Source organism: Equus asinus, chromosome 26, assembly GCF_041296235.1.
Source record: "Equus asinus isolate D_3611 breed Donkey chromosome 26, EquAss-T2T_v2, whole genome shotgun sequence".
NCBI lineage: Eukaryota > Metazoa > Chordata > Mammalia > Perissodactyla > Equidae > Equus > Equus asinus.
The window spans coordinates 26,235,212-26,254,780 of NC_091815.1; the positions used below are offsets into that span (position 1 = coordinate 26,235,212).

Consider the following 19,569-nt stretch of genomic DNA (forward strand, 5'->3'; position numbering starts at 1 on the left):
GCAGGATCTATGGGTCCACGCATTTTCCAGATGAAGAAACTAAGGCTCAGAGCAGTTAAGCAACTTGCCCCAGGTCACAGCCAGGGAGTAGCAGCGGCGGGATTCAAACCCTTGTCTCACCAAACCCAAACAGTGCTCCTTACCTCCTTAGAGACCGTTTAGAGCCTTTGCTTGATTAAACAGGAGTTGTCTTTCTTATAATTACATGCGCTGGACACAACCTCAGTCACTTGTCATTTTAACCCTAGAAGATAATGGCCATTAATCTTCCCGTTTTCAAGGTAAGAAACTGAGGCCCAGAGAGGGGAAGTGACGTGCCCTTCCAATGGCTAAAAAAGATAAAACCGATTCCATCCCAGAAGCCAGGCCTATTGGGGACACCTCAAATGCCAGGTCAGGCATCAGCTGTACCCTTAACCCGCATCCATCCAGTGTCCGCAGGAAAGCGGAAGTGTGTGTTCTTCCTCTCTGGGTCTCACTTCCTGCTGTGTGTGGGCTGGGGCTGAAGGGTTCAAACCGGAGGGTCACAGCCATCCTAGAGAAAAGAGAAGTGGGAGTGGGTAGGGGGAGGCTGGCCGTCTGCACCCATGTCCCCTTTGTCCCGGCAGAGCTTCCCCTTCCTGTTTGTCACTGTGGGTCAGAGAGCAGGCATGGGGACAGCGTCCCCGCATCATGCCACCCACCATCTACTCAACCCTCCCCAGGCCTCGTGGTGGTATCATCTCCCCATATTGGGGCTGTGTGACTCTGGGCAAGCTGTTGAACTTCTCTGGGCCTCTGTTTCCTCATGTGTAAAACGGGAATGAAAAAAGAAATTGACCCCCTAGGGTGGTGGTAAGAAGTCAATTAATTCATCCAGGAATGTGGTTGCCAGGGTGCTCGGTACCTTGTTGGCACACAAGAAATGTTAGCTGTTGATAGGGTGTGCAAACCAGTTTATATGCACCGTGTCATTAAACCTCACACCCTGCCAGGTAGGGACTCTTGCGTGCCCATTTTCCAAAGACAGCAACTGAGATTCAGAGAAGTTAAGACACTCACTCTAGGTCACACAGTAAATACTATCCAAGCCAGGACTTGCACTCAAGGAATCTGGCTTCAGAGCCCACACCCTTAAGCAGTAAACTCCTTCCCAACACATTGTGTGGCGGTGTGGTTGGATCACTTGGTTGCTCCCTCGGGTGAAGGCAGCACTCCTGAGGTGTGTGCCTGTGAGTTGTATGGCTGTGGTGTGTTTGTGGTTCTGGGCGGCAGGGCTGTGCATGTGTATTCCCCAGCTGTAGCCCCTACCATCCTGATCATGCCATTCCTGAGGACCAGGTGGGTGTGTCCACCTGTGCAACTGTGCAGGGTGTGCAGAGTTTGGCACTTGTGGCCAGGTAACCTCACACACACACAAAATAATAATGACAAACACTCAGTATGCACAGGCACTCTTTTAAACGCTTAGAAGCGTCAATTCAGTCAACCTTGTGAAGTAGGAGCCATTGTTGTTATCCCATTTTACAGAGGAGGAAACTGAGGCACAGGGCTGGGGAATGGTGGAGGCTGGATTTGAACCTCAGATCCAGCGTCCATGCTCTTCAGTGCTAAGTTGCACCATCTCTCTGGACAGAAGAGAAGTATTGTTACTATTATTGATGTTCTTAAATGGACATTCTTACTGTAAGCATGGCAAAGATTTTGAAGACAGGAGGGGGTTCAGGTTCAGTGACAAGCTGGTGACCTCGGACAAGTGATTCCATCTCTCCAAGCCTCAGTGTCTTCATCTGGATCATGGGGATACACACAGTACCCACAAGGAAGGGCTGAGAAGAAAGTCAGATGAACTCAGATTTGTGAAGGGTTTTTCTCTTTTTATTAAGATCTACATAATGTGCATCATCTTTGGTGTACACTCAGATTGTTTAACCTGCGGTTTCATCCATGTAACCACCCTCCAAATCAAGGTGCAGACCCTTCCCAGCCCCCCAGAAGGCTCCCTCAGCCCCCAGAGATGCGCACTCCTCTGATTTCTATTGTAGGACATTGCTTTTGCCTGTGGTTAAATGTCATTGTTATTATTATTGTTGATGCTGACTACCTGCCGTGCACTGTGCAGTTGTCCCATTTTCCAGATGACGAAACTGAGGCTCAGAGAGGGAAAGTCTTGCCAGACGTGGCTTTCACCAGTGATGACAGAGCCACATCGTGCAGCTGGGTGGTCTCCTCATTTTGCAAATGCAGGTGCCCATGTGGTACTAGCATGGAGCTGCAACATACACATACACACATATCCTTGCAAAACTGTGTCGTCACACTAGGATCACCACCATCGAGAGTTGTATGACCATTTTGTGTGATTATGTGGCCATCCTGTCCTCATGCCTCCTTCTCTCTCCTCAGGCTGTGCTGTCAGACGATGGGGTGGGCATCTGGCTGGGAGAGCCAGACCCCCCAGAGGAGCCCCTCACCTTGCAAGCATCTGTTCCCCCTCACCGAATTCGGCTGGGCAGCCTCCATCCTCATACCCCTTATCACATCCGGGTGGCGTGTGCCAGTACCCAGGGCCCCTCACCCTGGACCCATTGGCTTCCCGTGGAGACGTCAGAGGGAGGTAAGAAGGGGCTGGTGTCAGGGGGAGGAGATGTTGTGTGCTGCCCGCCCTGGACGTTGTTAACATCAGTACCACCCCCAGCATCTCCTCTCATCCATTTACCCCTTGTGGCCTCAGTCTCCTTCCCATCCCGTCCCTGACTCCTCAGCACAGCCCACTGGCATCTCTCCTTGTGCTTCCACTCACAGGAGGCCTACATGAGTTGCCCATGCGCATGCCCTTTGCACCCTGCCACTGCTTCCTGGGAACAGGGGTGGGGGTCAGGAAGAGGTAGGGGTGCCAGCTTCCCCTCTTCCCTGTCCTCCAGTGCCCCTGGGCCCCCCCGAGAATGTTAGCGCCATGCGGAATGGGAGCCAAGCCCTCGTGCGTTGGCAGGAGCCAAGGGCGCCCCTGCAGGGCACCCTGTTAGGGTACCGGCTGGCCTATCGAGGCCAGGACACCCCAGAGGTGGGTGCTGCTGACTGCGTTTGGGTGGAGTGGCTGGGGAGGAGGGAGATGGGGAGGAGGAGATGAGAGGGCAGATGTGGACAGTTGTGCAGGTTGGGTAGTACACAATCACACTACGCCTAAGAGAGCACATTCTAGGGTGGTTAAAGGAGTCTAGGAGGGTTAGAGAATGGCTATTTATGCATCATTGTAAAAAGTGTTTCAGTAGACTTATATGTTCACTATGATGATTTTACAGCAGATAGTTGTACAGCATCTTGAGGAAGGGGCGCCTTTTCCTAATAGGCATCATGGTACTCTCTGAGCAAGCAGCACCCCTGGGGTAGAGAGATGGGGTGGGAAAGAGGATGGGGAGTTCGAAGGGGATGGAGAGATGAGGGTGAAAAGATGAGAATTCAGTTCTTCAGCAAAAGTACTGTGTGCCACGCACTGTGCTAGGACTTGAGGACACGACAGTGAGTGAGACGAAGTCCTGGTCCTGGTGGAGCTGATACTTTGTTGGGCACAGGGATGGAGAACGGAGAGGGAAGGGTTGGGGATAGGAGATGAAGGGTGGGAGGAGGTAGATGATGAGAGGCTGGAGATAAGCAGAGGGCTTTGAGAAAGATGGGGAGTTGAGGCCAAGGCTAAAGGCTTACAAGTTAGGGGACTGGGGCTCTACCCTCATGTCACGTCTGGACGTCCTAGGTGCTAATGGACATAGGGCTAAAGCGAGAGGTGACCCTGGAGCTTCGGGGGGATGGGACTGTGCCCAACCTGACCGTGTGTGTGGCAGCCTACACTGCTGCTGGGGATGGACCATGGAGCCTCCCTGTGCTCCTGGAGCCCTGGCGCCCAGGTAACTCCAAAGCCATGCTCAGCCCCCTTCAGCCTATCCACAAGGACCTTGTCTCTCCAGATGCCCCTGACTTGCTCCCTGTACCTTTCAGTGTTACCCCAATCTAGGCTCTGGTCCTACCGGGAACCTTACTGAGAGCCTCACTCCCTCCCCTGTGTCACACAAGTCTTGTCCTCTCTGAGCATATCCTCCCTCTGTCCTTTCTATTCACAGAGCAAGGACAGCCAATCCACCAGCTGGGTAAGGGCTTATGCACCCCCTCTACTCCCTCCCTTCCCTCAATGCCCAATGAGGATCCCATAAACACACACATACTCTTTGTATATCCCTTTCATGTTTCTCAAACTCATCACTCTAATTCTCTACTTCTTGGGTTTGTGTGGTCCTTGATGGAGGTGTCTATAATGGCCCAGCACATTGTAGGTACTCAGTGAATGGAATATGGGTGGATGGATGGGTATATGGATGGAAGGAAGGATGGATGGATGGGTAGATGGACAGGTGGGTAGATGGGTGGATGAATGAATAACTGGGTGGGTAGACGGATGGATAGATGGATGGATGGATGTACAGATGAGTTATCTCCCTCATATCTCAAATATTTCTTCAACAATTCTCAAACATTCCTCCAACACCCATTGTACCCTCCTAGCACTATTACAGCCCGCCTCTTGTAAATCAATCCACAACCCTTACTTATTCCTCTCATGCCTTCCTACATTTCTTTGCATACCCTTTCCACACTAATCCCATCATCCTTTCACGTTCATCCCATTGTAATATTTCTTCTAATCACTCCCTCCTTTTTGCACACCCTTTCCATTCATCCCATGCTCCTCATCTGCCCTTCCCATGCCTTTTACATTCTCATTGCACACTCCTCTCACACCGAAGTTATATCCTTACAAATCCCTGCTCACTCCTTGCATCTAAAACTCCTTGAATATTCCTCACTCACATGCCACAAACTCCTCCAACATCCATCTGACACTCTGTACACACTCCTTTGCACACCACATTCCTTTGCACATTTACTTCACTCTCATCCCTCGCATTATGAAAACTCTTCTACAGTCACTACACACTCCTCAAAAATATTCCATGGCCATTTGTCCCAAGAGCCTCACACTCCTTGCATATTCTTTACACATGCCTCATGCACTCTTCCTACACTGCATGTATTCTCTCCCCTACTCACCTGTTTTTCTACGCCCTAGTCTGCCATCCTTGCACAATCATCATACATATCACACACACCTATACTACTTGAGATTTACTCACACACATTCCATGCTCATCCAGCCCTCCTTGCACACTCATAAATCATTCTGCACAAGCCTCTCACTCCCATCCCACACTCCTTCCACACTCATTGCACACTCCTCAAGTGTCCATCCCACTCTTAACTCACCCCACCCCTCCCTCCCACTCTTAGCTCACCTCATCCCTCCTACGAGTTTCATGCTCCTACTTTAACACATACTCATAGCATATCCATCGCATGCCTTGCCCAGCCCAGTCTCCTTGATTATGTGAATGCACCTATCACATACTTCATCCAATATGTCCACATCTGCCTCCCTCCAACAACACCACCTTGGGTCCTGGGGAGCTGGATCAAGGGCCTCAGCCATGACCTGTCCCCCATACCCCCTGACAGTGAGTGAACCCCCAGCCCCTGCCTTCTCGTGGCCCTGGTGGTATGTACTGCTGGGAGCAGTTGTGGCTGCTGCCTGTGTCCTCATCTTGGCCCTGTTCCTCGTCCACCGGCGGAAGAAGGAGACGCGCTATGGGTGAGTTGGAACTACATGGGTAGGGAGGCCAATGTGGACTAGGATGGAGAGGCTGGAGGTGGGGACATCATCAGGAGGCTAGTGCAGGAGGACAGATTACCAAGAATTAGGATGAGGGCAAGAGTCTGGAGAATGAAGGGAAGGCAGGAGGTAGCAGACCAAGACATGCTCGGCAAATGCAGGAGGAGAGGGCAAGCAAGGCTTGGGGTTGGGATGATGCTTGCTCTCACTGCTTGTGGAAGGAGGGGGTTCCACATGGTTCTGCCCTGCTGTCATCTCTCGATTCTCCCCAGAGAGGTGTTTGAACCAACAGTGGAGAGGGGCGAGCTGGTGGTCAGATACCGCGTTCGCAAGTCCTACAGTCGGCGGACCACTGAAGCCACCTGTAAGTGAACCCGATGCCTCCCTGCCCTGGTTTGGGGCTAACAAGTGTAGAAGTTTGGGCCTGCTGGGCTTCTGTAGAAGCATGAATCAAAAGTTTCTGAAGGCCTTGGAATACTAGGATGTTAGAAGCACAGACTCTAAGAAAAACGGAATTGTTGAACCACACAGAACCTTAGAATAATAAAATCTTAGACACAGTAAATCTTAGAAACACCAGGGCTGGCCCGGTGGTGCAGCGGTTAAGTTCGCACATTCTGCTTCTCGGCGGCCTGGGGTTCGCTGGTTTGGATCCTGAGTGCGGACTTGGCACCGCTTGGCAAGCCATGCTGTGGTAGGCGTCCCACATATAAAGTAGAGGAAGATGGGCACAGATGTTAGCTCAGGGCCAGGCTTCCTCATCAAAAAGAGGAGGACTGGCAGTAGTTAGCTCAGGGCTAATCTTCCTCAAAAAAAAAAACAAAACAAAACAAAAAACACCAAACCTCAGAATCATAGGATCTTAGAACAATGTAATCATGATAATGTTGGTGATAAAGATGATAATGACAATGATGAAGAAGATGCTGCTGCTGAGATAAGGTTGAGATATGATGATGGGGATGATGATGATATCAGCCAACCCTGGCACTTCCTATGTGACAGGTGCTGTTCTAGGCGCATTGTATATATCACTTAATTTAATCCTCACGACAACCCAATGAGGTAGGTGCGTTATCCCCTGCACTTCACAGATGAGGAAGCTGTGGCATAGAGTGGCTAAGTAACTTCCTCAAGGCCACACAGCTTGTAAGTTGGAGAGCTGGGATTCGAACCCAGGCACTTTTGCTCTGAAGCTCATCCCTTTACCTGCCTCTGGGAATTACAGAATGTTAGAGAGGTAGAATCAACCTTGGCCTGAAAAAGTATAGGCTCACTACTATAGACCCTCAGAATCTTGAAAATCATAGATTCCTAGAACTATCAACTTCCTGTTAGAAGATTATAGAGTTATGGAGGGTCCCATCTTTCCAATTGGGGAAACTTAAATCCAGAAAGAAAAGAGACAGAGTTAGGTCTCTTCCTAGCACACAGTGAGAAGGCTGCCAGGGCCCCAGGGAGATGTCCAGAGGGTCTGGGAAAGACATTTATTTAAGCAGAGAAGGAAAAGGAAGCGAGGAGGTCACAGTGATCTAATGGAATAATACGCCACAGCAGTTCTCAAAGTGTGATCCGAGTCCCGGGGGCCCCAAGACCTTGGCAGGGTGTCCATGAGGTCGAACTATTTTCATAATAATACCAAGACATTACTTGCCCTTTTGCTCTTTCCTTCTCTGGTGAGCGTTCAATGGAGTTTTCCAGAGGCTTCCTAATGTGTGATGATGTCATCACTCTGACGGTCGATGGAACATGTGCTTGTATATTCTTGGGATTTAAAAATCTCTCCGTTTTAATTCTGAATTCAATAAATATCAATATAGATAACCCACATAAACAAAAGCTCTTTGCGGTCCTCAATAATTTTAAGAATGTAAAGAGATCCTGAGGCCAATAAGTTTGAGAACTGTTGCTATACCGCAATGAGAATGAATAAATTACAGTTACACTCAACAGCTACACTGCGACTATCTCATAGATGTCATGTTGAGTGAAAGAAGCCAGACACAAAAGAGAACATAGTAAGTGATTCCATGTTTATGACATCCCAAAACAGACAGGACTAATCTGTGGTCAGAGAAGTCAGGAAAATGACTACCCTGAGAGAACAGGTCATGGTCTGTTCTTGACCCGAGTGCCAGTCACACAGTTGTGTTTGGTTTGGAAAATCCATTGAGCTTCTCAGTTATGATTTATGCAGATTATACTTCAATGAGAAGTTAATATTTTTAACAATTGACATGGCAGGACACTGACCAATCAGGTGCCTACTGGAGCAAGATTATGTGGCAGGCTTTAACCTCTTAGTTGCTATTCTGGGGGACGATTCAGGGAGCCTAGAAGAGGAGATAGGGTGGGGGTGGAGGGATGCCTAGGGCAGTAGCCATTTTTGTATGAATGCAGAAGTATTTTGGTATTTTAACAATGAATATATCCCTATTGGTGAGTGTCACCTGAATGTGAGCCCTGCTCCATGTCTCTGTCCATACACTGTCCTCCTCTCCCCTCATCACCAATGCAGTGAACAGCCTGGGCATCAGCGAAGAGCTGAAGGAGAAGCTGCGGGATGTGATGGTGGACCGGCATAAGGTGGCCCTGGGGAAGACCCTGGGAGAAGGTGAGTGCCCCCAGCACGTGTACACACATGCCCCTGAACCCTAAAGTCCTGCACTTCCTCTCCTAAACCCAACCACAGGGAATGCAGTCCCCACAGGCCTGCCTGAGGTCAATGTCTCCTTCTGGTCTCCCACAGGAGAGTTTGGAGCTGTGATGGAGGGCCAGCTCAACCAGGACGACTCCATCCTCAAGGTGGCTGTGAAGACAATGAAGAGTGAGTCTTCATTGTGTGATACATGTGCATACATGCATATATGCATATGCATACATACGCACCATTTGGGACCCCATTCTCTAAACCCACACTCCTTCCCTATGCCCCTAAGGAGGCAGAAATGCAGAAGAGTTAATGGCAAATTAGCCCTAGCATAGAATCTCAGTGTTTTCAGACAGGAAACGGAGTCCATGCCAGGTACTTCCACAGAAGGAATTTAATATGAGGAGATTACTACAGAGGTGTAGGAAGGACTGAAGGAAGAACTGGGGGCAGTGAGGCAACCTAGAGATTAGCAGCAGCAGTACTGTCACTTCCACCCGTGGGCATGAAGGGCAGGGGGAGGAAGTGGTGTTACCGGATCCCATGGCCAGGGACACCTGGTGAGATTTGGGAATCACAGAGTTAGGAGCTACCTTGTGAGAGCTTAAAACACAAAGGAGGGGCTGGCCTGGTGGCGCAGCAGTTAAGTTCGCACGGTCTGCTTGTCCGCGGCCCAGGGTTCGCCAGTTCGGATCCCAGGTGCGGACATGGCACAACTTGGCAAAAGCCATGCTGTGGTAGGCATCCCACGTATAAAGTAGAGGAAGATGGGCTTGGGTGTTAGCTCAGGGCCAGTCTTCCTCAGCAAAAAGAGGAGGATTGGCAGTAGTTAGCTCAGGGCTAATCTTCCTCAAAAAAGAAAAAAAAACACAAAGGAGACACAGCCACCACCAAGGCAATACTGGAAGTAGAAAGAGAGAGGGTCAAATACCCTGGCTTTTCCCCTCTTCCTGCCCACCTGCTAGTCTCCCTTCAGTGCTTCCTCTTGGCAAACTCTAACAGGAAATCAGCAGGAAAGGGAGCCTGGGAAATGTAGTTTTCAGGGGCCAGGCCCCTGTGATATGTGGCAGAGCAGGGAAAGGTCTGGAATGAGGCACACCTGGCTTCATCATTTATGTGCTGTGTGATCTCAGGCAAGTGACTTTCCCTCTCTAAGCCCCCCCTTCCTCATCTGGAATAAAGGATCATAATGTTCCTACCTTTGAGGGTGTTGTCAGGCAAAGCACTTAATACTGGGGATGGCAACAGTATGTGTAATTAATGTGGACTGCAACTATATTACTTAAATCATCAGAGAGAACAGGACCCAGTCCAGGGTCACACAGCATAGGATGTCCAGGGCCAAGTCCTTTCCACACAGAGAAGAAGCATAGAGGGTCAGGCGGGGGCTGGAAGTGAGGGAGGATTGATCCGTTCTGAATCACAGGAGCTAAAAGCGTGGGCTAAGGAGTTGTCACTCTCTCACTCATTCATTCATTATGGATCACCTCCTATGTACCAGGTTATATTCTCCACCTGGGTTTGAATCCCAGCTCTGCGACCTTGGGCAAGTCACGCTGCCTCTATGATCCAGTGTCCTGAATTGTAAAACAGGGATAATCCAGGGATCATATGGATCCCCAGGGCTGTGGGAAATGTGCTGGGAGCAGCCTAGCAGGGTGTGAGCACATGAACCCGAGAGCCAGACTGCTTGGGTTTGAATTCTGCCTATACTACTGGCAAGCTGTGTGTGCCTAGGTAGGTTCCTTAACCATTCTGTGCCTTGGTTTCCCCATCTTTAAAGGAGGATAATAATAGTAGTACCTCAGGGGAGTAAAGGAGTTAATACATGTAAAGTGCTGAGCACAGCACCTGGGACTTACTAATCACGTCTGATGAAGATGATGATGATGATGAAGGAGAGGAGGAGGAGCGAAAGAGCCCTCCCTCTCCCTCCTTCCTCCTCATTCACCCTCTTCTCTCCCCTAAGTTGCCATCTGCACAAGGTCAGAGCTGGAGGACTTCCTGAGTGAAGCCGTCTGCATGAAGGAATTCGACCACCCCAACGTCATGAGGCTCATCGGTGAGGGAGGCGCGTTTAGAGGGTCCAGGTCCCATGGAGGCCGCATCAGAGGGAAGACCCCTCCCTCAGGCACTGGGAAAATCAAACCTCCAGGCTCCCTGTTCCCCCCTCCCTCAGAAATATCAAGCTCCCCCACCTCCTTCTGCTCTCTCTCAGCTTGGAATGTGACCTCTGACCTTTCCCAGAAATAGCTGAGGTCCCCAGGAGGGCTCAGGGAAACATGTCTGGGAACTGTGCTGGAAATGGCTCTGAAGCTCGGTCCCTGCCACCCCTCCCAACAATGTGGAGGCCAGATTTGACGGGGAGGGAGAGACAGAGCTGGGAGAGGGGATGGCTTCCCCTTCTGCCCAACTGGAGTGACAGGGCTACCTGGGGGGTTCAGGCGTCTGTTTCCAGGGTTCCGAACGAGAGGGCTTCCCGGCACCTGTGGTCATCTTACCTTTCATGAAACATGGAGACCTACACAGTTTCCTTCTCTATTCCCGGCTCGGGGACCAGCCAGTGGTGAGAGGCACTTAATCTTCTGGTCCACCAGTATACAGTGAGCACCCACCAGGGACCCAGGGCTGCTCAGACACTGGGAAGACATGGTGACCAAGAGCTTGTTCTCATGGAGCTGTCTGCCAGTGGGGGGACCACGCAATAAACAACTTAACAAATAAATAAGCGAGATAATTTAAGTGCTAGGAAGGAAATAGAGTGGGATGAATGATAGGGAACCCATGCAATTCGTTTGAGTGGCCAGGAAAGGTCTCACTGAGGAGGTGACCTTGAAGGAGGAGCCCGCTGGAGGGAGATGGGGAGATCTGGAGGAAGCAGTCCCAGCAGAGGGCACAGCACGGGCAAAGGCTCAGTGGTAGGAACAAGCATGGCTTGTTTGAAGACCAAAAAGGAGGCCCCTAGCCGGAGCATATGTTGAGAGCAAGAACAGTAGGGGATCCAGTTGGAGAGGAAGGCAGGAGGGGATTATACAGGGCCTTCTTGGGAAGAAGTTGAGTTTAATTCTTGGAGCCATGGGAAACCACTGCAGAGCAGAGACAGGCACACACAGGAAGCGGGGCGGGAGGGATCTCGGGAACTCTGCTGACTTCTATTCCCACCTGCCCTGGCCCCTCAGTTCCTGCCCACTCAGATGCTGGTGAAGTTTATGGCAGACATTGCCAGTGGCATGGAGTATCTGAGTACCAAGAGATTCATACACCGGGATCTGGCCGCCAGAAACTGCATGTGAGTGTCAAGCCTTCCTGGGACCGCCCCCCTCCTTCAGAGTTCCTTACCTCCTTCCCAGGATGGAAGAGGGGGCAGGTCAGAACTCAGGACAGAGATAGAGAGGTCAGCAAGGGGTTTGGGGAAGGCTTCCTGGAGGAGGTGGGCCCTACACTGAGATTCTGGAGTATTTGGATGTGGAGAGAGAAGAGGCAAGAGGCTGGGCTCAGTAAGCAGCAGGGGGTGAGCAAAGGGACATAGGTGACCGATGAGGGTGGTGACATTTGAGCCTCATCTCTGTCCCCCTCCATGCTGAGTGTCTTGCCTACGGCTGCCCTTGGAGAGAGGCCACATTGGATAAGGAGACCAGACCCTCCAGCAATGCAATGGAAAAGCAGAAAATAGGCCAGAACTAGGGCGGGCGGTGTGTGTGTTTGTGTGTGTGTAAACAAACACAGGCTTAGAATATCAGCCTCATGACCATGTTTGGCTCATAGAAATTGGAGCTGGAGAATCAGACAATCTTCTGTAAGACGTGTAAATGGTCACAACTCTTGGGAATATGGAAATTTCTTTATTCCCCCCAAGTTTTGTTTTGGAAAAACCCAATCTACAGAAAAGTTGAAAGAATTGTACAACGAACACCCATATAGCCTCGTTGTGGAGATTTTGTCACATTTCTCCTCTCTTGGCTGTCTTTCTCTCTCTCCTCTCACGACCACTGGAAAGTAAGTTGCTGAGATGGTGACACCTCACCCCTAAGTCTTCAGTAGGTATCTCCTAAAATAAGGACTTACGCCCAATCACAGTTCTGTTATCACAATTCTAATTAGATTAACAAAATAATTCTGTTACACTACCTAATATCCAATCCATATTTAAAAGCTTCCAATTGTCCTCCGAAATGTCTTTTAGGGCTATTTTTCCCCTGATCCAGGATCTATGCAAGGTTCCCACATGGCATTTGGTTGTTATGCCCCTTTGGTCTCTCTTAATCTACAATAGCCTCCCCCCACTGCCACCATCTTTGTATATTTTTATGGCATATTCTTTTGGAAGAGATCAGCCCAGTTGTCTTGTAGGATTTCCGTATATAAGATGTGTCTGTTTCCTTGTGGTGGCATTTGCCTTGTTCCTCTGTTCCCTGTATTTCCAGTTAAGTGGAAAGTAGATATAAAGGATTGAATAGACTCAGTCAAAATGGAAATTTCTTTTTTTTTTCAGTAAGGAACATTGGCCCTTACCTAACATCTGTTGCCAATCTTCCTCTTTTTGCTTGAGGAAGATTGTCACTGAGCTAACATCTGCACCAATCTTCCTCTATTTTATATGTGGGATGCCTCCACAGCATGGCTTCATGAGTGGTACATAGGTCCATGCCTGGAATCCAAACCCACGAACCCCAGGTCACTTAAGCAGAGCACACAAACTTAACCACTATGCCACCAGGCCAGCCCCCCAATCTTCCTCTTTTTGCTTGAGGAAGATTTCCCCTGAGCTAAGATCCATGCCAGTCCTCCTCTATTTTGTATGTGGGTCACCGCCACCACATGGTCACCTACAAGTGGTGTAGGTCTGCGCCTGGGAACTGAACCCCGCCTGCTGAAGCAGAGCATGCCAAACTTAACCACTAGGCCACAGGGCTGTCCCCTGGAATTTCCTTTATGTCTGTAACTTGAGCTAATCCTGGTCAAGCCCCCAGTGTAATAATGACACTGAGAATCAGAGTGGACAATCAACTGTTATGCACCCGTCGTGCTTTCTGTTAAGTTGTTAAAATATTGAAATAGTTCATTACCACTTGACAGTTGGCCACAACCCCAAGCCTCACGTGCTCCTTAGCCACCAGCTTAGATGCCCAAGCATCACCCATCTCCATAGCCTTCTGTGATCCTCTGGACCTAGACCCAGCAAATTAAAGATTAATTCCTGGCTTATCAGGGGCCTCCAGGGTCTGTTTTGATTGGTCATTGCCCAGGCCCATCACTCTGGCAAGAAATAATCAATTCTTAAAAAAACAGAATCCCGGAAGCTCAGATGCAAGGACTCTTCTATTTACGTAAAGGACAAAACAAGCAAAAGTAATTCATGCCTTTAGAAGTGAAGATTGTGGTTACCCTTGGAGGGGTAATTACAGGAAGAGAGGTCTGGTCGTGTGTTTCTTTCTTTCTTTTTCATGTTTTAAAAAAACCAATGTGTATTTTGCATACACTAAAATATGCACATCTTATGTGTGCAGCTCAATGAATGTTTATTTGTCTATAGACCCACATAAACCACCACCACTAGATCAAGATAAAGAACATTTCTAGGCCCCACAGGCTCCCTTGTACCCTTCCCAGTTGCTGCCCCCGAGGGGTAACCACTGTTCTGGATAGACTTCTCTCACCATTGACTTCTGTCACCTGTTCTTAAGTGTCATATAAATGGAATCATGCAATTTGTACTCCTTTGTGTGCAGCTTCTTTCACTCAGTGTGATATTTTGAGATCGGTCCGTGTCATCGTGTGTCTCAGTAGTTCTTTTTCTCTGTTGTGTGGGATTCCATTAGACAGACGTCCTACGATGTTCTGTTTCTTAATCTGGGTTCTGGTTACACGGGTGTGTTTGTGAAAATTCAGTAAGCTGTTCACTTAAGAATTGTGCATCTTTCTATATAGAGAGTATACTTCGAGAAAACAGTTTTGTTTTTTAAATCAGAGAATCAAACCCAAAGAACCTAGGAAAGACCTTGGAATCTGGCAGAAAGCCAGAGCCCTCAGCAGCCCCTTATCCCCACCCTCATTTTACAGAGGAAACAAGAAGTAAAGCAGTTCCCTCCCAGTCTGGGGCGATCTGGGGAGACAGATCCCTAACCCCAAGCAGGACCGTCAAGGTGGGAGATGAAGAAGTGTCTGAGAGTGGAGGCAGGCTTCCTGGTGGAGGGGGCCGATGCCATGACCCTGTTCCTCTCCCCAATCTGGATAGGCTGAATGAGAACATGTCCGTGTGTGTGGCGGACTTTGGGCTCTCCAAGAAGATTTACAATGGGGACTACTACCGCCAGGGACGCATCGCCAAGATGCCAGTCAAGTGGATCGCCATTGAGAGTCTGGCTGACCGCGTCTACACCAGCAAGAGTGATGTGGTATGTGCGCCCCCTACAGGAGTAGGGAACAGTGGGCGGATGTGGCTTGATCATCTCACACACTGGGCTCACAGGGATGGAAGGGCTTCCCTGCACAGGGGCCTGTCCACATGGCCTAGGCATGTCTGGGGGTGCGGTGGGCATCTGTGAAACATGGTGCAGACATGCTGGGGATATGCACGTTGTTCATGTGTGTATGGTAGCAGGTCCATACATGGGACCTGTGGACAGTTTTGGTTAGGAGAGGCAGTGGTAAGTATGTATACATGTGTATAGCTAGGGTGTGGAGGGTGACACATGAGGTCATGTATCCCTGACGTGTGTAAATGTGTGCATGGGTGAGCATGTCTATGCATGCACAAAAGTTACCCCATGAAAAGTACCTGTGCCAGAGTGTTTTGTGAATAGCGGTGATGTACCTACAAAGATAGTTGTGTATGCATGTGCACATAAGTGTGGGTGTACCCATGAACCTGTGTTTTGGGGGTCTCTTTATGCAGGAGAAACCCTCTAATTCCCCCCTCCTCCCCCCAACAGTGGTCCTTTGGGGTGACAATGTGGGAGATTGCCACACGGGGCCAAACCCCATATCCAGGAGTGGAGAACAGCGAGATTTATGACTACCTGCGCCAGGGAAACCGCCTGAAGCAGCCTGTGGACTGTCTGGATGGACTGTGAGGACCCTTAGGACTCCCCCCAAATCCAAGATTTCACTCCAAAACCCTGAGCACCCTACATGGCCCAAAATATCCAGGACTCTCTAAACCCAGCACAGAATCCCACAAACTGTTGAGGAACCCACTTGCCCCCTCACTCATGCTCTGCAGAACCACTGCTAGCCAACGGGGTGTAAATTAGCAAAAGGTGCCCTTTCCTCCTTTGCCTGGTACATGGAATGCAGGCTGGATCAGCCCCCTTGGCAGGTATCCACAAACAATGAATAACCTGCATAACCTTACCTGGGGGCCCTGGCTCTGAGACCCCCCCCACTCCCCGCAAATTCTAATTCATCCCAGACTCTTGAGCACCCAAGCTTCCCCCAGATGGTCTTCAATGCCCAGGACCCTCTGCGAAACCCTCTAGTTTGTTATATTGAGCTTCTCCAAACTCTCAGGTCTCCTCTGAGATGTTCTCAAGATCCTTTAGGACAGTGTTTATCAAACTTTGCCATCTCACGACACTCAGAGAAGAGCAGAACATTTATCCAGCACTTGGGGGTAAAGAGAAGATGTTGCTTGGATCAGGAGGGGATAGCCTGGGGATTTAGACTCCCCAGGTCCTTCTTGGGTGCTCCAAGAGCTGAGGGCAGCTAACATTTCTACAGAATTTACTAGAAGGCACTGTTTTAGGTGCTTTGCGGGTATTAATTCATTTGTTCCTTACATAGCCATATGAGGTAGATGGGTACCATTATTGTTCCCATTTAGAGATAAGGAAACTGAGGCCCACAAAGAGGGCGAATCACTTGCCAAAGGCTGCATAGCTGGTGAACTAGTTATCTATACCCCAAAATCCAGTAGCTAGAAAAAAAAACCCAACAAGCATTTATTACCTCACACAGTTTCCAGAGGTCAGGAGTCTGGGAACAGCTTAGCAGGGTGATTCTGGATCAGGGTTTCTAATGAGGTTACAGTCAAGATGTCAGCTGGGGCTGCGGCCATCTGAAGGTTGAGACTGGAAAGTGGCTTTCAAGGCGGCTCACTCCCATGGCTGTAGCAGGAGGCCTCAGTTCCTTGTCATGCAGTCCCCTCCATAGTGTTGCTTGAGCTTCCTCACAACATGGCGGCTGGCCTCCCCCAGATTAGCATTCCAAGAGAAAGAGCAAGGAAGAAGCCACAATGCCTTTTTTAACCTAGTCTCAGAAGTCACACACACCATCACTGCTGCCAAGTCAGAATCAAGTCACTAAGTCCAGTTCACACTCAAAGGGAAGGAAACTAGGCTCCATCTTTTCAAGGGAGGAATGGCAAAGAATTTGAGCACATATTTTAAATCAACACAGCTTGCAGGGCTTTGATGGCCAGAGACTGTTCTGGGGAGCCACACTGAGAAGCTCTGCTCTAGCAAGCGCTCACTAGAACACCACCCCATACCCAGAGAGGCTTTCCAAGATCCTTTCCAGCTCCTGAGTCTCTCAGAACAGCCCCCCCACCCCAAAACTCTTGAGAATTCCCAAAAATCCATAGATGCCCCCAAACTGCTATGGTTCCCTCCAGTCCCATGAAATGCCCCCAGACTCCCAGAATGTTCCCCCTTCTGAGCCCCTGCTCAGTCTCCCACCCCTCACTTTGCTGCCCTAGGTATGTCCTGATGTCCCGGTGTTGGGAGCTAAACCCCCGGGACCGGCCAAGTTTTGCAGAGCTGCGAGAAGATCTGGAGAACACGCTGAAGGCCCTGCCCCCTGCCCAGGAGCCTGACGAAATCCTCTATGTCAACATGGATGAGGGTGTGGGTCATCCTGAACCACTTGGAGCTGCTGGAGGAGCTGACCCCCCAACACAGCCTGACCCTAAGGATTCCTGCAGCTGCCTCACTGCAGCCGAGGTCCATCCTGCTGGACGCTATGTCCTCTGCCCTTCCACAGCCCCTGGCCCCACCCTGCCTGCTGACAGGGGCTCCCCAGCATCCCCAGGGCAGGAGGATGGAGCCTGAGACAACCCTCTACCTGGGACTCCCTCTCAGGACCCAAGCTAGGCACTGCCACTGGGGGAACCCCCCCTACTGTCCCACTCCAGGCCTTACTCCCAACTGCAGCCCCTTCTTTCTACCTATTCCCCTTCCATCCCAGACAGATCCTCTCCCTTTTCCATGCCTTCATATCTGTGTGTAAAAGGAAGGGGTTGGACTGCAATCTCTAGGGGTCCTCCTGGGTCTAACATTCCACAATTCTAGATTCTATGGTTTAAAGAGTCTAGATTCAAAGGTTCTAGGTTTCAAAGATGCTATAAGTCTTTGGTTCTAAGGACCTGATATTCCAAAGTCTTTAATTTTAAAGTGCTAAGATTCTAGACATAGAAATTCTAAGGTCTATATTCTAAGGCTCTGAGATTCTGTGGTTCTAGATTTTTCTGGTTCTGAGATTCTTGATAAAGCCCACAAGATTTTGTAGCTAAAGCTCTAAGATTCTAATTCTGGGATCTAAGCCTCCATGATTCTAGATTTTATTTTTCTAGGATTCTGAATCCTTAGGGTGTAAGATTCTAGATTCTACAATTCTAAAAATTCTACAATTCTAGATATGGAGGTCCTAAGGCCTAATGTTCTAAAATTTGATGTTCTAAGCCTCAGAGTGTAAATCCTCTGGCTATAAGACTCCAAATCATAAGGCTTCAAGATTTTATCTTCTCAAGTTCTAAAATTCTAATCATGGTCAGTTATAGTTTCTAAGACTTTATGATCTTCGAAATTCTTGTTAGATTCTGGATCCTAAAGGTCTAAGATTCTAGAAACTGCAATTCAAAAGTTCTAAGAGTCTAAAGATGGAGGTTTTAAGGTCTCGTGATCTAAGATGTGATGTTCTAAGACTTAGTCTAAGAACCTAGATTGTACGTGTCTAAGATTCTAGATCATATGCTTCAAGATTCTAGATTATTAAATTCTAAGATTCTAATGTTGTTCTGTTCTATGTTCCAAGACACTCTAGATTCTATCGGTCCAAGATTCTGGATCCTTAGCAACTAAAGCATAAGACTCTACAGTTATTTGTGACTAATTAGATGACAAAGCTCTAATGATTTCTAATGTTGGACACCTTTAGGTTCCATGCTGCATTCTGCCTTTCTAGGATGCTAGTTATGGGTCTAAGAATTCACAGTTCTAAATCTTAAGATTTGAGGCACTGTAGTTCTAAGATTCAAACGTTGTAAGCTTCTAAAGGTCCAGAATTCCAAGGTACGATTCCAAGGTTCTAACCTTATATTCTTCTCTGTGACCCTCCCCTTCTTAGCCACCTCTGCTTCCTCCTCCCCTCCTGTAGGGGTACGCCTCCCTCAAGCCTGTGCAATGCTTTAGGAATGCCTCCTTTCCCCAGGGGACAATCTTTCTCCTTTTGGGTCATGCTGCCCCCCTGAGCCAGTCTCTCATGCCCCTGTACTGAGTGTGGACTCTGGCGCCTCCAGAGGGGCTCAGATCACATAAAACTTTGTAACCACACTTTTGTCTCTTGTCTCCACTCAGCTGTCATGTGGCCCCCCCTCCCTGGCAACTCAGTTTCCCCTTCAGTAAAAAGAAAGGTTTGGTGGGGTCTAGGAGTTCTCCCCTCACTAAAGAGTGTAGAAATGAACATACACATAGACAAAAAGACACGCAAGCAAAGAAATGCAGGCTCTCTGAAACCCCTAGCAAGGAATAGGCACAGAGATATTCACACAGGGTCACACAGAGACACTCCTCCCCCTAAAGTAACAGACACGTGAATTAATGGACATAGGCACACCTGGTCACAAATACAGAGATACTGAAATTCAGACATATGAGTAACAGAGACACACAAAATTACATAGATACAAACATATTTACAAACACATGCACAGGCAGATATTCCCCAGGAATAGGAAGAAACTAGAGTAACACATATACAGACACAGAGTAAAGTGACACAAATACAAAGGGACATATAAAGTACAACAGGTACTCACAGACCCAAACGTTCAGATTCACATAGAAACACAGGCACAGAACACCTCCGATAACCACCAGCCCACAAAGGGACTCCTGCCAAACAAGCCCCCTGCGTTTTGCACTCATCGCGGGCACACGTTTCTGGGTGTGTCCGGCAGCAGATGGAGGAACCCTTGGCAGCGCCCGGACGCCCCCCGGTGGCGTCTGCT

General features: G+C 49.1%; 1 protein-coding gene and 1 long non-coding RNA gene across 4 annotated transcripts in view; one reads left to right on the top strand and one right to left on the bottom strand.

The window, feature by feature from the left end:
• The window catches only part of AXL (AXL receptor tyrosine kinase), a 28,313-nt gene extending 9,421 nt beyond the window's left edge, over nt 1-18,892 (top strand). Inside the window, exons 7-20 of one of the 3 annotated variants that reach the window (XM_014861012.3) lie at nt 2,386-2,596; nt 2,904-3,043; nt 3,731-3,881; nt 4,095-4,121; nt 5,542-5,674; nt 5,968-6,059; nt 8,214-8,309; nt 8,445-8,522; nt 10,315-10,407; nt 10,790-10,911; nt 11,525-11,634; nt 14,581-14,740; nt 15,278-15,414; nt 17,041-18,892. In XM_014861012.3, the coding sequence (XP_014716498.1) occupies nt 2,386-2,596; nt 2,904-3,043; nt 3,731-3,881; nt 4,095-4,121; nt 5,542-5,674; nt 5,968-6,059; nt 8,214-8,309; nt 8,445-8,522; nt 10,315-10,407; nt 10,790-10,911; nt 11,525-11,634; nt 14,581-14,740; nt 15,278-15,414; nt 17,041-17,392 (1,902 nt within the window). In that variant the 3' untranslated portion in view covers nt 17,393-18,892. The remainder of the gene's footprint in view (nt 1-2,385; nt 2,597-2,903; nt 3,044-3,730; nt 3,882-4,094; nt 4,122-5,541; nt 5,675-5,967; nt 6,060-8,213; nt 8,310-8,444; nt 8,523-10,314; nt 10,408-10,789; nt 10,912-11,524; nt 11,635-14,580; nt 14,741-15,277; nt 15,415-17,040) is intronic. The other 2 variants (XM_014861013.3, XM_070499351.1) reach the window with 2 other exon arrangements.
• LOC139042202 (uncharacterized) lies at nt 1,841-19,505 on the bottom strand. The gene is made up of 3 exons (XR_011498674.1): nt 19,378-19,505; nt 16,293-16,526; nt 1,841-2,251 (listed from the first exon to the last, which is right to left on the bottom strand). It is a non-coding gene; the product is annotated as an uncharacterized lncRNA (long non-coding RNA).
• Between the last annotated feature and the right edge of the window lie 64 nt (nt 19,506-19,569).